This window comes from Nycticebus coucang, chromosome 10, assembly GCF_027406575.1.
Source record: "Nycticebus coucang isolate mNycCou1 chromosome 10, mNycCou1.pri, whole genome shotgun sequence".
In the NCBI taxonomy this organism is placed as follows: Eukaryota; Metazoa; Chordata; class Mammalia; order Primates; family Lorisidae; genus Nycticebus; species Nycticebus coucang.
In genome coordinates, this window is record NC_069789.1 from 65,459,650 (window position 1) to 65,477,277 (window position 17,628).

General features: G+C 31.8%; 1 protein-coding gene across 2 annotated transcripts in view; it reads left to right on the forward strand.

The window, feature by feature from the left end:
- Positions 1 to 17,628, forward strand: part of ZBTB41 (zinc finger and BTB domain containing 41) — a 52,209-nt gene that overhangs the window by 25,744 nt on the left and 8,837 nt on the right. The window contains exons 8-11 of one of the 2 annotated variants that reach the window (XM_053607588.1): positions 1,614 to 1,720; positions 3,171 to 3,276; positions 8,457 to 8,545; positions 10,484 to 10,562. In XM_053607588.1, coding sequence (XP_053463563.1) covers positions 1,614 to 1,720; positions 3,171 to 3,276; positions 8,457 to 8,545; positions 10,484 to 10,512 — 331 coding nt within the window. In that variant the 3' untranslated portion in view covers positions 10,513 to 10,562. Of the gene's footprint in view, positions 1 to 1,613; positions 1,721 to 3,170; positions 3,277 to 8,456; positions 8,546 to 10,483; positions 10,563 to 17,628 lie in introns of those variants that run through there. The other variant, XM_053607587.1, reaches the window with a different exon arrangement.

Genomic DNA, 17,628 nt, shown 5'->3' on the forward strand with positions numbered 1-17,628 from the left:
ATGATATGATATGCAAGTTTTCAGCAGAAAACTTTTACTGAATAATTTTTTTCTAATAGCTTTTATTACTATCTTAATTTTTTGATATAAAATATTATTAAATATTTCCTTATCACTAAGTTTACTGAAAGATTTACTAAGTTATCTTATATCATTACTTTTATTTTAAATGACAATTCATTAAAATTCTGGTGTTCTAAACTTAGTATATTTTTTCTTTATTGTCATTGTAGTATGAAAATATGGCAAAATGAAAAACTCTGGCATTCTCAATTTTAGAGAGTCTTTGTGTATTAATTGTATTGTAACTTAATTATACTGATGGCTGAATCCCTGACCACATTTACAGTTTATGAGTTGTTTTTTTCCTAAACAAATATGTGACTACTGATGAAATGTGTGTAAAAGCCAGAGATGGTGGCTCACACCTTTAATCCTAGCACTCTGAGAGGCTAAGATGGGAGGATTGTTTGAGGCCAGGAGTTTGATACCAGCCTGAACAAGAGCAACACCCTGTCTCTACAGACAAAAAATAAAGGAAAAGAAAAATTAGCTGGGCATGATGGAATGCACCTGTGGTCCCATGTAGCTACTCAGGGATTCAAGATGAGGCAGAAGCAGAAGGAATGTTGAACCTAGGAGTTCAAGGTGGCACTGAGCTGTGATGAAGCTAGAAGACCACCTGGCCTCAGGAAAAAAAGAAAAAGAAAATAAAAGGAAGAAAATATATGCATACAAGTTTAATTTTTGTTTATGTTTGTAATCACTTCTTTACCTTCGGCTGAGATCAAGTGTTTATGTTCTCAATTTTAATTATAAGGCTTCAATATGTACACTTTAATTTATTACTTACTTTTTAAAAATTTAAACAGATGTTTCCCCTTTAGATATTGTCTGGTCAGTGATTGTGGTTTTGGTAGTATTAACACCTATTTTGATCATTGGAATAGAAAAGCAATTCCTTTTATTAGGATATAGATGGATAGAGGATTCTGGGAATAAAGATAATTCAGATTAAATTAATCTTAGTATTTTAAACCTCTTATTATCTGTCTTTGGGTGACTATAAAATGAGCCACATTTTGTTACATCAGTGTGAAGAAAAGTAGTAAAATATAATTTTCATAAAGTTGAGTTCTTATAAAATAAAGTGAATTCTCAACTATCAATTTGTAATTGGTAACAATTATCTAGTATAGGATTAGTCCTCAGTTTCTAGCTGTATCATTTGCTGCCATTGTCTTATGCCTAGTCACTTGTATATTTATCCCGTTTATCTGATTTTAATTCCTTCCTAATTTACTCCCACTTTTTATATCTTTAAGAGTTGGCCAGGCAAATTGATAACAACCCTAGACATTTGGTAGATTCAGGGAAGCAGATTTAAGATCTAATGTCAGGAAGGACTATCATCTGTATATTATACAAATGTTGAAAGAGGTGAGTAGGGTCCCTGGAGTCTGGTACTGAAAGATAAAGAAGGACTGTGAAAGTATAGGCAGAGCGAACAATATGGATAAGAGATAGCTCAGTACTCATCATTTATTCATTATCGGACTTCTTCCTTTTATATCACCAGTTTCAATGGTCTTTAAACTTTTTTTTCTTTCTAGACTTCACTTACGAGTACATCATGATGATAAAAGATATGAGTGTGATGAATGTGGAAAAACATTTATTCGTCATGACCATCTTACAAAGCACAAAAAAATACATTCAGGTAAGCTGTGTTTTGTAATGCTATTTTCAAAATCCTTTTAAAAAGCACCTGAAAAGAACATAGTATGACATGTTCATGTTGGCTATAATTTTAATGATTTAGTTTATGTCAGTCACCTCTTTGTAATTCTGGTCCTAAAAAACCCTTTTTGATAAAGAATCTGAAAAGGACATGATTGATTTTATGACTTGTTTGCGATAATTTTCATCATTTGGTCACTCTTTTTACCTATAAAGTATATTTTAAAGTTTAATTTTAAGTAAATACTCAAAATTTGTATTTTGCATAGTACATGGATATATGTGCAATAATTGGTATTGGCACTTCCCTAAAGGGAGAAGCCATGATGATATTTCTCATTTTCATTGGACTGAGAAGAAGTGGTGAAACTTAGATGTCTAAATGGAAATGATTATAATTGGATGTTAAAAGTTTATGTTGTAGTGAAGTTTGAAATCCTGTTTTTGGAAAAGAGTACCTTAATTTTCCTGATCAATTTCAGATCTTTATACTGTATTTATGATTTTTATATTCTGGGGATTTCTTTCATATTTCCCTCTTAGATTGATGTTCAGGAAGTACTAAGAGAGCCAACTATGTGAGCACAATAATGGGAAAGAACCATCTCTAAGAGCACAGTAGAACAGGTGATTATTACCATTATTATAAATGATTTAAATATAAAATATGCAACAGATGGCAATTTATAAAAATGATCTCAGTGAGTAGGTTATAGTTGTTAGTCACTGTTTCTAAGAGATGCTAAAGGTCTCATGACTTTTTTTGTGAAATTATGCATTTTAATTTTTTAAGAGGAGAATTCTAAATTCCTAATTCTAGAGGTCACATGTTTTAATTGCGCACTGGTATTGAGAGGGTGATTTTTTTTAAAACAAAGCCTTGGTACCTGAGTCTAAGTACAGGGATGACAAATTGGATTTAGAGAGAATTTCTCATTATATCTGTATTTTGGCTCATTGCAAATGTAAGAAATCCCCACAGATGAAAAGATCTTTTAAAAGTAAAGTATAAAGATCTGAAAATGTTCAGGTTCGTTTTATAAACAGTAAAACAGCCTCATCTTGATTTAACATATGTCCATTTGAGGTGTTTGATATCCAGAGATATACATACATTTCTAAAAACAATTCATGAGCTTTGAAGTAATTTTATTCATCTTGCTCTGTTACATTGAAAGGATAGGATTTCAAGTCTACAGCAAAGGCAACTGATTTCTCAATGGGGAAAGGATTCATGTGTATTCAATTAAGTATAGATTCTTTGAACCAAGTATTTGAGTAAGGAGTATAAAGGAAATAGGTTATAATAAAGGGTGACATCACTTTTTTGGTGTATTTCTCACCATGTAATCTTAATGTTTGGTATTCTCTGGAGGAAGAAAGAACTGAAATGCATATTATAATCAAAATATTTGTGTCTTTATTTTAAGGTGAAAAAGCTCATCAATGTGAAGAATGTGGGAAATGTTTTGGTCGTAGGGATCATCTCACTGTTCATTACAAAAGTGTACACCTTGGAGAGAAAGTGTGGCAAAAGTAAGTGAAAAAGCAAAATTTCTCAAAAGTACTACATTGGCTAAATCCTTGTTGACAAAAGTTGCAACTTTTTATCATTCATTTCGCTTATTTGGGGGAATAGGTTAACAAGCTGTCTTTCTCTAAGCTTCTGTAGCTTCTTTGCAAACCTATAAGAATAGAGCAAAGCATACTTTTTCCTACATGGTTTCAGTTAATTCCTACATGTGGTGGACATGCAAGTTAACAGCTAATATACAATCTTGGCATTCTTTGGGGATATCATTTATTTTTGGTTGCTGTGGAAAGCTAAATATACTTTATATTATATTTAATAAGCCAGCAGTTACGGGGAAATGTTTGCAGCCAGAATTTAAACTTGTTTCTAATCACACTAAGCTTTTAAAATATTTTATTTGAATGTAGCATGTGCTATTTTGAACAGCAACTTTATATTATAATTTAGATAATGAGTTTAACTGAAGTTAGTTATTGAGTATAAAGTGTTTAAAGAACTTACGTATTTGGGGAAATTGTTAAGTAATGAACATGTTCTAAGGTGCCAAGAGACTTAGTTTAATAGTCCTGAGCATGATTAATAAAATATATATAGTATATATAAATGCAATAAATCAAAGATCAATTTAAAGAAGAGTAGGGAGAGTGTTGATTTATATTCCTTTTTTTTACATTTTTATTTATTGGCTTACTTACTATTTTTTATTTTGTTCAATGGTTCACTCATTGAATCCATTGTATTCATTGAAGCTTATATTCTGTATATGCAGGGAATGCTGCCAAATGCTAGAATATAAAGATATACATGATAACTGCTGTTTGGATAGGAAATAAAATCTTCATAACATATGTGAATAGGCAGATTCCAGTCTTAGAACTATAGATTGACTCCCTCCAAAGGTTCTATAACTTTTTTCCCTCGAGATTCTTTTATACCATTACAAATTTTCAGTATAGGGACTTTTTTTACTATGAATTATAATACATTATTAATATATTAATTATCCTAATATTTTATATTAATACAAATGTGGGCTATTATATATAAAATATATAAATTATATTGTTTAAATAAATTAGTTGAATCATATTAGAAATTAAAACTGAAAAGCTTTAAATATTAATTCATTTGCAATGATAGGCTAACATAAATGGCAATCTTTGAACAATTTCTACTTCACAAAACCAAAATATTAAAAGTGGCATTATTTTACATTTTCATAAATATCCTCAATGTTAATAGAAGATTGCTGGATTGTCATATCTGTTGTGATATGTTATTCTGGTTGAAGCAAATGAAGAAAATCTAGTCTCACCTAGATGTGTAGTTGAAGAAAGGACCATAGTAACATCTTTCTGAGATTATCACAGATATTCTTGTTACTACACTAAAATTAAATAACGGTAGTTTCTTAATGTTACTTGCAAGATGAAATCTGAGACAGGATCAATGAGGTTTTCAGACTCTATTACGTTCAGTCTGTTAGTCTCTCTTATACTTTGAATTTTTTTTAATCATTTATAATTTTGTAATATACATTGGTTATTTGGAAAATATGCAGTCACTAAGTTATGCACATTTTCCAAATGTTAGCACATTCCACAGTATAGTATCAATAAATTACATTTGTTAATATTCTCTCTAGTCTCTCAGGAAGGAATATTAAAAAGCTGTCAAGATCACAGTAGTGGGTAAAAGTTTCTTAAAATTCTTATTAGCTTGAAAGCTCAGATTTTGTCATTGATAGCAAATATTTTGGTTGTTTGCCTTGAACTGACCAGCTTATTTTATTTAATTTTCAAGAGTTCCTTTTCCTTGAGAAAACCATCATATTTTGGTATGCAGTAGAAGTCCTTTGTGTATACTTCTCATTTTATCACAGAGAATATTAAAAAGGCCAATGTGTGATAGATTGGAATTTAGTAAAATGAGTAATTTCTTGCTTCATCACGTTTTTTCTCTCTGTGAGTACAGACATGGTGCTGAAGAATACAGTGACTATTATATTTTAATGCTACTACCTTGTTTATGACCAGGGTTGGGATTGAACCTGCCACCTTTAGTATATGGGGCTGGTGCCCTACTCCTTGAGCCACAGGCACCACCCGATACTACCTTATTTAGAGCAGCAGTTTACCCACTGTTCCTTTTGCATCATAGTGTCATTGCCAGCATAGTAAAAAAAGGCAAAAAAAGTCTTAGTATTTCTTTGAGAATAATTTTGATCTTGTAGATTCTATGGAAGGGATTTTGGGACCATCATCATTCTCCACCTCTGGGGCCTGGGGCCTATCTGTTGACCTTGATAATCATGGAACTAGAACCTAGAGACTCCATTTTTTCCATTAAGACTAGTTAGTGGTGGATCTAGAATATGGAGTCCTTCATATTACTTGATGGAACTTGTGCTTAGTCCTACATGAAAAAAAGCCAAAGAGCATTTTAAAAGAGTGACATAGATTTGTACTTTAGGTAGATCACTCTTACTGCTATATAGAGGCTGGATGTGTGGTGGATAAGACTGAGACAAATGTATCAACCAGTAAGACAGCCATTATAATCTAGGGAAAAGATAATGAAGGACTAAACTAAGGAGCAGCATTAGTAATGAACAGTGGAAGATAGTTATTTCAAAAATATTTAGGCCCTTATTTGCAATGTGTCATGATAGGCTGTAGAAAATGAGAGGGTGGGAGAAACTGTGGATGATTGCTGTTGTCAACCCTAGGTGGATGATTCCAGTCAATAAAGTTAGAGGACAGACAAGTTACCTTACAGCAGGAGTAATGAATTGGTTGTATTTATTGCCTTTGAGATACAAACCACCAGCCTATAATTTGATAGATAGCAGTCTAAATCATAGGAGTGAAGTGTGGACTATTGATAAAGATTTAGAGCTCATGAGCATATAAGCGGATTATCCAGGGGGAGAACGTGAAGAACACTGAAGATGAGTATTTCTCTAACTACCAATTATTTTCTAATCTTACCTTCTAAACTTTTTTTTTTTTTTTTTTTTTGAGACAGAATCTCACCCTGTTTCTTGTGCAGAGTGCAGTGGCGTCATCATAGCTCACTGCAACCTCAGACTGGGGCTGTGGCCATCCTGCTGCCTCAGCCTCCTGAGTTGCTTGGATTACAGGCACACGCCACATTGCCCAGCTGGGCTTTTTTTATGTGTGTAGGGGTCTCATTCTTGCTCAGACAAATCTTGAACTCCTGATCTCAAACAATCCTCCTGCCTCAGCCTCCCACAGTACTAGGATTACAGGAATGAGCCACCACACCTGGCACTTCTAAACTTTTTAAAATGGTGACTCTACCTCACTATCCACTTCACTTTCTATTCGCTGTTGCAGCCTTTTGCAGTATCAGACCTCTGATCTTTCTGTTCCTCTCAAACCGATATCAGTATGACTTCCTTTTTGCCAAATCCAATAGATATTTTTAAGTCCTATTCTTTCTGTGCTTCATTTGTAATTGTTTATCACTCCTTCCTTAAAATCAATATTTTCATTGTGTGGGAATGAAGAGGTATATTGATGTGTCTAAAGGCCTTCCTATGCAGGGCCTTACATCTTTATCCTAAGTCCACTGTGAGGCAATTAAAGTATTTTGTGTGTGTTCATGTTGTAAGCATCGTTCTGTTCATAGTACAGAGCAAGATTTCTCAGCCCCAACACATGCTAACATGTGTTGACATTTTGTACCAAATAGTTTTGTCCTGTGCATTGCAGGGTGTTTCTCAGTATCCCTGGCCTCTACCCACTAGAGGTCAGTAGCAGCTGTTCTCCATTGCCAGTTGTGAAAACCAAAAATGTCTTCAAGCATTGCCACCTTACATGAGGGCAAAATTGCCTTCACCTGAGTACTGCTGCCTCTTTCTTGGTGTGTCCATGGTGACCCTGTTTCTATCTCTGTTTATTATATTTATCATGGATATGAATGGAATAAGACAGATGAAACAAACTTGTTAGGAATCCTTTGCCACAGTTATCATTGACACGCATAATTCACTAAATCCAAATTATCTTTTTAAATGTCTGTTTCAACAAGTAGAATTAAATTCCCAAAGACAGGGATTTGCATATTGTCTTATAAATGTTGGATTGAATGAATTGAAAAGTACGAGTGTCATTTGAAACTGTAGGCACCCTATATTGCTGTTTAATTTTGGTAACAGTGCGCTAAACATTCTGTTAAAACTCAGTGGATATGCTAAGAGCCAACTGTCTCATATACACTCTGATCCTACCCTTTGGTAAGTAACTGTTGATTAAGTAGCCCAGCTTTTTTTTTTTTTTAAATATATTATTATAAAGGGAAATTACAAATATATTTCACTTACAAATGAGGATGCAATATTCTAAACAACATATTAACAAGTTGAATTAAAAATTAATGTTTAAGTAATGTACTTTGGTCAAAATTAAATCCAATTTCTGTGAGAATTTGATCATTTTGCCATGTGTTTATTAGATATGAATTACTTTGACGGTGAGGTGATATGCCTTTTCCAGTAACTACCACGTAAATACTAATCATTTTACAAATGTATGAATTCTCATATGAAATTTTTTCAGTTTAGGATTACCTCAGAAATATTGCTTAATCATTACACTATGCTGCTTACCATATTGTTTGGTTAATTTATATATTTATTTGTATCTGTTTATTATAAAAGTAAAGGACTAGCATTAGTATTTATTTGTTAGGAAGTGAACCGATGAGAACAATGTGACCTTTTTGATAAATGCATATTTTGAGGTTGCTCCAGTTTCTTTTAATTAGCCTCAGCATCTATTTTTTTTTTTTAAGGTTAATTACGGTATAATTTATATCAAGTGAAATTTAACCCTTTTAATGTAGAGTTCTGTATGTCATGGCATCATTATCATAATTAAGATATAGAATACTTACATGGTCACAGATTTTTTGCTGTGTTCCTTTATTGTCAGCCCTTTCTTTTCCCTTTAGACCTCTTTTTATAGATTTATTTGTTCAGTTTAACTGAAAGAGGAAGAATTAGAGGCAAGCTCAGTACGTAAGAAGTATTTCCTTATTTCTTTGGGGTTCCATGCTCTATTAATGTAAGAATTAGGTATACAGTTATAAATCTTATAACTTATTTTCATTATGTTATTTGTTAAAATTAAAAACCCAAATCTTTTTATTTTATTAGATATAAAGCAACATTTCATCAGTGTGATGTTTGTAAGAAAATTTTTAAAGGCAAATCAAGTCTGGAAATGCATTTTCGGACGCATTCAGGTAAAATTGAATGGGTAGTTTATATATATTTTTGTGTATAATTGTTCAGGAATAAAATATGAAACTTTAAACTTTGTTGTCTTGGGTTAAATTTGGGTTTTTTCTCCATTTAGAGTGCCACTCTTTATATTGAAGTTCATATCATGAATGCACAATATTCTGGTCTTCTATTTTCTATTACATAAACCTTAATACTTTTAAATATTCTCTTCTAGAATTTGAGAAAAAAAATTTTTCACAAGAAATTCACTCAGCTTTTAGTGATCATTTTCTCCTTTTTTGATTTAAAAATACTTTATTTACTTTCTGAAGGCTTTTCTTAGGCTTTGGTTATCTGTTCTCGTTCCTTCCTTTTCTTTTAAGAGTAATACAAATATGACCCCACAGTGTCATTTTCCAACTTACACTATATAGTTTTCCTTTTTATATAGACAAGCATGATTTACAATTGTAATAGAATGCTTCTCTTCATCTACTTTCCAGAAGTTGTCATATTCTAAAGATTTCTTTTTTTCTCCTTGAGACTGCTACTGTGTTTTGAAATGTGGACTACACTGGATTCTTTCTTTTACTATGTATATTACTTGAGTATTTGTTTGCCTTCACATGTAAATTTACAATTTTTAAACCATTTTTTAAAATGAAAGAAACCCATTTATGCAATTATGGCTGCTTTGTTTTGAATTCAATTTGAATTTTGTCAAGTTGCTATTCTGGAAGATAAAAATAATTGATAAATGTTAGAATGAAAAATAAGTTTGGGTTATTTTATTTGCAAAGAGTTACAGTGAAGGTTTTAGTACTAGCCATGTGCAATAGCTTGTGTCTATAATCATGGCTTCTTAGGAAGTTGAGGCTGGATGATCACTTGAGCACAGTAATTCCAAACCAGCCTGGGCAACATAGCAAGACCCCATCTCTAGAAAAAAAAATAGGCATGATGGTATGTGCCTATATTCCCAGTTACTCTGGAGGCTGAGACAGGAGGATTTCTTGAGCCTGGGAATTGAAGGCTTCAGTGAACTATGATCTCACTACTATACTGCAAGTAAGACCTTTTCTCCAAAAAAAAAGGATTTATTCTGGATGTAGTGCTGCTGTTAAAACAAAATTACATCCCTGTTCAAATGAAAAAGTCATAATTTGAGGCTACATAAATACATAAATTGGAATTTGTAAAATGGGGAAACTGTATTAATGCTAAATTCCATGTGAGTTATTCAGTAATAAGCCTAATAGAATCTATGCCTTTAAAGAGATAGTGAACTTACAGAAAGTTAATTTGAGAACACCAATGATATAAGAATTGTAAAACTAAAGGAATTTTTCCAGAGGAGAAATTTAATGCTGGCCAAATTGCATTAGAATTTTTGAAAACATTGATTTATAGTTATTGGCTGGTGACCAATGATTATATGGAACACCCATCTCTAGATCTTTGAAAATTGAGGAAATGAGCTCTGTGGCTATGATGAAATGAGAAGAAGAAATAATCTAAACAGGGGTCAGCAAATGTTTGTAAAGGGCTAGACAGTCAATGTCTTAGGCATTGTGAGCTAGATAGTATTTGTCACAGTGACTCACCTCTGCTGTTGTAGCATCAAAGCAGCTGTATATAATGTGTAAACAAATGAGTGTGGCTGTGTTCCAGTAAAACATGACTTAAAAATTGAAGCAGGCTAGATTTGGCTTATGGGCTTTAGTTTGCCAGTTACTAATCTAAAGTAATCAGCAGGATACCTAGATAGGACTTCACAAAGTGGCTGTTTCAAGAATTGGTCACCATGTTCTCAAGTTCATTTCTAAGATTTATAAGTCCAGAAACTCAATTCTTTTTTTATCTGCAGAATTAAGAGTTACAAGTATTTTGAGTAGTTCTTCATAATAACCACTGGAAATAGACTAACCAGAACATCCATTTATTAATTTACCTTCTAGAGAATGAGATATCGATATGTACTGGCTAAGATATTTTTATTAAAGAAGCAGAGTTGCTAAGTTAATTAATCAGAAAGAATATTGCCAAATTTAGACACAGAGTAAACAAGGTAAGTGGTTTTATGAACTGGTTTATTTAGGAGATGGTGAAGCTATTGAACCATCTTTACCCTCATAACAGGTACTTCTCTGGTAAATAGAATACTTTCATTCTCCAGATTGTTTTTCTTTATTCAGGATGCCCTTAGTGCAGTATATATATTATATATATTTGTTAGTATATCCTTTCTCCAGAAGAGGTACAATAAAGTGGATTAGTTTCAGTTTTGGCCAGAAATTGCTTCAGATGAGTAGATAATTAGTGAATAGATGATGCTCAATAAATATTTGTTAAATAAGTGAATTTGTCATGTTCTTCCATGACTACCCTCTAATTTCTTTCATTTTTTTTTTAAAACCACACAATTAGAGAAATTAGTTGAAAAATGTATATAAGATTTTTTCCCTACAAATGACTTTACTTATTCTAATCATATGAGTTTTGCTTATATAATCCTCAGAGAGTAGTGATTACATCTATTCTTCAATAACTATCTTGTTGAAATGTAGTGTATTAGTGAAAATTGGCATAAAAATGACTATAAATTTAGGATTTGATTTTAGCCTTGGCTCATTTTTTTATTCAAAATGAATTTTTTGTAAGATGCTTTTAAGAAGTATAGCTCATAAAGTGCACAAATCTTGAATAGTCAGTGAATTTTTATAAATGCAACCATCACTCAGATTGAGATATAGAACATTACCAGGAGTTCAGAAGCATTCTCCATGACCTCAGTAACTTCCTTACAAAGATAATATCTGTTTTGAATTATACTACCAAAAATTAGTTTGTCTACTTAACTTCATATAAATGGAATTGTATAGAATATATTCTTTTTTTGTCTGGCTTCTTGCACTCAGTATGATTGTGAATTCTTCTAAGGCATAGTTCATTTTTTTTCCATATGACTATATCAAAATTTATTTATATATTCTACTTTGATATATAAAAGTAGATACTTTTATCTACTTTCTTTATATTTACTTGGTTCTATTATGAATAATTTCTTTATATTTACTTGGTTCTATTATGAATAAAGCTGTCATGGGCATACTTGTTTTCATACAAGTATGAAAATGTTTTCATACAACTGTGCATTCATTTCTCGTGTGTATATGCCTGGCCCTGGGATTGATGGCTCATAGGATATGTTTACATTCTATTTTAGTAGTTACTACTAAACAGTTTTTCAAAGTATTGTGTCAATTTACACTACCATCAGTGCTGTATGGGAAATCCAGTTGATCTACTTTCTCACCAGCATTTGATATTGTCTTGTATTTTTAATCTATCTGATGGATATGTAGCACTGTCTAAAAGTAGCTTTAATTTGCATCTCATTGATGCAATGTAATGATCTTGAGCACCATTCATCTTGCCCTATACTTATATTGTTCATTTGGATATCTACTTGTATGGAATACCAGATTTATTCTTCTGCTCATTTCTTAATTGGATTGTTTTTTCCTAATTGATTTTTAGACATTCGTGCTGGTTATGAGTCTATTGTTGGATTTGTATATCTATTTATCTATCTGTCCTGCAGATATCTTCTATTCTGTGACTTACCTTTTTACTTTATTAAGGCTATCTTTTAACAAAGAAGGGTACTGAATTTTAACGAAGTCATCTATCATTGTTTTCTTTATAGGTCTCTATCCCAATGTCAGTAATACTTTCTTGCTGTTACCTTTTAGAAGATTTAATTTTTATGCTTAGATTCGTGAACCTTCTGTCATTTACTTTTGTGTATGTGAGCAGGTAAAGGTAGAAGTTGTTTTTTATATATCTTTTTTATCATATCTACTTACTGTAGCATTATTTGTTGGAAAGACTGTCCTGTTCTTAGTGCATTTCATTGGCATATTTGTTTTAAATTAAGTAATCAGATACATAATTTTTGTGGACTTTCTATTCTGTTCCATTGGACTATTTCTATGATACATCTTTGTATTTTTACTATTCATTTAAATTACTGTGGCTTTATAATAAGTTTTGAATTCTGGTGGCATAAGTCTTCCAGTTTTTTTCTTTTTCAATGTTTTTATTGTTTTGATTCTTTCATGCTTTTATATAAATTTAGAAACACTTTGTTAATTTCCACACACAAATATACATACTGGGAATTATTGGAATTTCATTGAATTTATTATCTTTTCCTTAATTGATTATTTCTACAATATTGGCGCATTTAATTTGTGAACATGGTATATTCCTCGTCAACTTGTTTTTTAAATTTTTTTAATGATGTTTTGTAGTTTTTAATGTAGATATCTCATACATCTTTCATTAGATTTATACTTAGATATTTGATGTTTTTGTACAATATTTTGAAAAATTTTTTAATTGTTTTGACATAGAAATACATTCAAATTTGTATATTGACTTTTTAGCCAATGACCTTGCTAAATTCTCACATTAATTTTTATGGTTTAGCTCTTTTTGGATTTTCTAAACATACAAATAGCTCGTTTATCAGTAATGACAGCTTTATTTTTACTTTTTTAAATCTTCATAATCTTCTCTCTTTTCAGGGTATGGAGAACATTACTGATTTGGTTATATCTGTAGTAGAAACATTGATAGTGGATATCCTTGTCTCTCTCTCTCTTTTTTCTTCTTCTTCTTCTTGTTTTTCAGATAGTCTTGCTCTCTTGCCCCAAATGGAGTACAGTGGGCTGTCATCTTACCTCACTGCAATCTCAGATTCCTGGACTCAAGTGATGCTACTACCTTAGCCTCCCTCCCAAGTAGGGAGCCTTCAGGCCTAGCTAAATTTTCTATGTTTAGTAGAGATGGGCGTGAGGGGGTGGGAGGACTGTAGGGGGCTGGGTTCTTGCTCTTGGCTCAGGCTGATCTTGAACTCCTGAACACAGCAGTCTTTTCTCTTCGTTTCCCAGAGTGCTAGGATTACAGGCATAAGCCACTACACCCACCCCAACATCTTTGTCTTATTCCCATTCTCAAGAGAGATTTTTATATACTAATTCACAATTAAGTATGATGTTTTTACAGATATTTTTTAGCTACTATTAATCAGATAAAGAAATTACCATATATTCCTAGTTTATTTAGAGTGTCATGAATAAGCGTTAAAGTTCATCAGATATTTTTTCTACATTTTCTGAGGTGATACTTATTTTTCTTTATTTTATAAATGTGGTAAATTATATTGATTGGTTTTTGAATATTAAACCTTTCATTTCTGGAATAAATCCAGATTGGTTCATGATGTATTTTGTGTTTATCTCTTGGTTGTTGGTCTATGATCATGAAACACATTGCCTATATTTTTTTCCCCTGTAATGTCCCTGCCATGTTGTATTATCATAACTATGCAGTTTTAACAAAATGATTCTATTATTTAAATTAAAGATTCTGTAATAGGTATAGGGAGATTGTCTTTTTAATTCCTTTTTGATATTTAAGTAATTTTATTTACAATATGAAATTTATTGTCAGGATTCAGAGTATTTTGTTATTTATCTCTTTTAGTGATTGTAGACTCTTTAGTCATTACCTTTTTCTTTTTTGCAGTTTTTGGCCAGGGCTGGGTTTGAACCTGTCACCTCTGGCATATGGGGCCAGCGCCCTACTCCTTTAAGCCACAGGAGCCGCCCAGTCATTACCTTTTTCATTTCCCATATTGGTAATGCATCTTATCTTGTTAGGGATTTATTTATTTTATTAATTTTTAAAGATCCACCAAGTTTGCCTGATTTATGTCTTTGTTGATTTGTTTTATGTTTCTTCTCTGCTTTAATCTTTTATATTCTTTCTGTTTTATTTAGGTTTAACTTTTTTTCTAGCTTTTTCTAAATGCCTAAGTTATTGAATTTTAGCATTACTTATTTTTTATTGTATGTATTTTAGAGCTTTGTTGACTCTAAACTACTGTATTACTTACATTCCATAAGTAAGTTCATATTTTGTAGTTCATATTTCTATTATAATTCAGTTAAAATATTTTCTAATATCTATTCTGATTTTATCATTCATTAATGGTTTATTTCAAATTATGTTAACTGATTGCTAATTATTTATGGATTTTCTAAGCATATTTATGTTAATTGAAATCTAGCTTATTTTCATTCATTTCACAGAACATATTCTTTTCAAATATTCACATATTCTTGATGTTCTTTTCTGCTTATAAGTTACTGAGAGGTCTCTGTTAAAGTCACTAATCTAGTTGTGATTGTCAATTATTTTTTCTTCATTTGATTTCTTCCATTTTTTTGCTTTATTTTGAGACTATGTTATTTGATATGTACAGATTATCATGTTACTGTTGATTTTTTTGTCATTATCGAATATTGCTCTTTATTTTGGGATAAAGATGTATCAACACTCATGAATACTTTTGTGTCTAAATTTTTTCCTCTTTTTTACTTCTGATCTTTCTATGGACTTGAATTGAACATGTATGCCTTTGGGTATTGTTTAATTATCTATTGTGATAATCTTTGTCTTTTAATTATAACGTTCAGTTATATGTGATTTCTCATTTATCTGGGCTTAAATATACCATAATGCTATTTGTGTCATTAATTCCTTGATGCTTTTTTCTCCTGTCTTCATTTTCTTTACAATCACCAGGTATTTTTGTTATCCATTTTTTCCTCAGTTAACTCGTTAATTTATATTCATTTATTCTTTTTTTATTGGTTACGCTGAAATTAACAATAATTCTTAAATTATGAGTCTACCTTCTAGAAAAAATAAATGAAATAATTGAAATTTTTTATCACTTTCCAAAAACTATAGACCTTATTTCTCACCTTTCATGTATTTTAATTATGCATTTGCTTAAAGCAAGAAACTTTTTTTAAATAACCAGTATTATTTAGCCCTTCCTGCATCATCATGCTTCCATCTGGTGTCATTTTCCTTTTGCAGGAAAACTCCCTTTGATGCAGATGTGCTGGCATCCAGTTGTCTTAGTTTTTTTCCCCAGCATTCTAAATATATCACTTTTCCTTGTCAGGGTTCTTTTGCTTTTGTTGAAAAGTTTAGTGAGTCTTATTTTTCTTATTTAAATGGAATGTCTCTTTTTAATTGGCTCTTTTTCAGATATCTTTTTGAGAAATCTGTTTTCAATAGTTTTACTATAGTATGACTTGGTTGTTTTTTTTTTTTTTTTTTTGCATCTTATGAGGTTTGTAGAATTTGATGTTGCTCTTTTTTTAAGGAAATTCTCAGCCATTTTCTCTTCAAATTTTACTATTACCCCATTCTTTCTCCTCTTTCTGAGACTCCAATTACATGTGCATTAGACACTTTCACTTTGTGTTATAAATCCCTAGAGTTATCTCATGTATTTTCCAACCTACTTCTTTGTGTGCTTACACTTGGATATTTTCTATTGAAAATAGAATTAAATAGAAAATAGAGGCTCGGCGCCTGTAGCTCAATGGCTAGGGCACTGGCCACATATACCGGAGTAGCGGGTTCAAACCCAGCCCAGGCCTGCTGAACAATGACAACTGCAACCGAAAAATGGCCAGGTGTTGTGGTGGGCACCTGTAATCCCAGCTACTTCGGAGGCTGAGGCAAGAGAATCACTTGAGCCCAAGAGTTTGAGGTTGCTGTGAGCTTTGACGCCACAGCAGTCTACCCAGGGTGACATAGTGAGACTCTGTGTCCAAAAAAAAAAAAAAGAAAGAAAGAAAGAAGAGAAAATAGAATTGAAAATAGAAAATAATTTTCCTAATCATTTCTTCAGTGGTAGATAATTTTCTATTAAATCTATGTTCCAAATTACTAATTTCAGTTGTTTTATTTATCTTTTGTAGAGTTTCCCTTTTTTCCATCATTTCTAATTCTCTGGTAAAATTTTCTTTTTCTATATTTTCTGAACTTATTAGTCATATCAATTTTAACGTCTTATCTTGTGATATATTTGGTTCTCCTTTGCGTATATCACATTTTCCCCACTCTCTTGGCATTTGATCATTTGGTACTATTTCTTTACAGAGCTGGTCAGTATGTATTGAAATTTAGATTTCATGAATGAAAAACTACAGAGCTCTTGAAGATGGGTTCTGTCCTAGATGTATTTAATTTTCTTGTCATAAAGAGATGTAATATGTGATGACGTTGAAGTATTTGTGTTCTATATCTCTAACTTTTCTTCTAGTTCAGTCCATCATCATTCTAGCATTTCAACTGACAGTGTGATATTTTTATCAGAGTTTCCCACTTTGATGAGACCTGCACTCTAGTCTCTGCCCTCCAGTACCTTTGGGATTGCTGAAAAATCTATTGGCCCTTTAGCCTGCAAACCCCTGGTTTCTAGCAATGTTCATTTTATGAGTTGACAAATATAGATATTTTGGTTTATTTCTCTGTTGTTTCTTCCTTTCCTGGCTCCTCACACCTCAAATGCTTGGTAGGCCCAAACTACGACATTTATTTCTTATTCAGATGAGATTTCCTCAAGTCTTAGGCTGAAACTTGGCCTCTGTTTCCCCATATTCTAAATCTGAAAGTGCGCTGAGGAGAGAAGAAAGCACCTCCATGCCATCTTGTGTCTGCAGGATTTTGTCCCTTTAGGTTTTGGCTACCTTAGTTGTGTTTTGTTGCTTGTAAAGAGTTTATTGGTTTTTGAGTTTTTTAAAAAATCTTTTATCCTTCCTCCTCTCACCAACAAGAGACACAGTATGATATAAACTGCTTAATCAAGTCTGAAATAAAAGTCCTTCAAGGTACATTTTTCTCATGCCAGTTTTTAATATCCAAAAATAACTAATCTGTGGACATTTTTAGTTAAAGGCTCATAGGTTATTACTATTTTAGCTAAGAAAAGTTTGCCTCTCTTTGAGTTTATTTTACTTCCTCCTATTCTTAATAGGTACCTTTTAACTTGAAATGCACTCAACTTGTGTTTAACTATTGTTAAATAGATAACTTTACTACCAAAAGTATGTTTCTTTAGTCTGTATTCCTTTTCTGATCAAGTTCATAGTATTGTGTATCTTTATGCACTCTAGATTTGCTTGCGTATTTCATGATATCAATATTTCCTCCATGAATTTTTGTCATT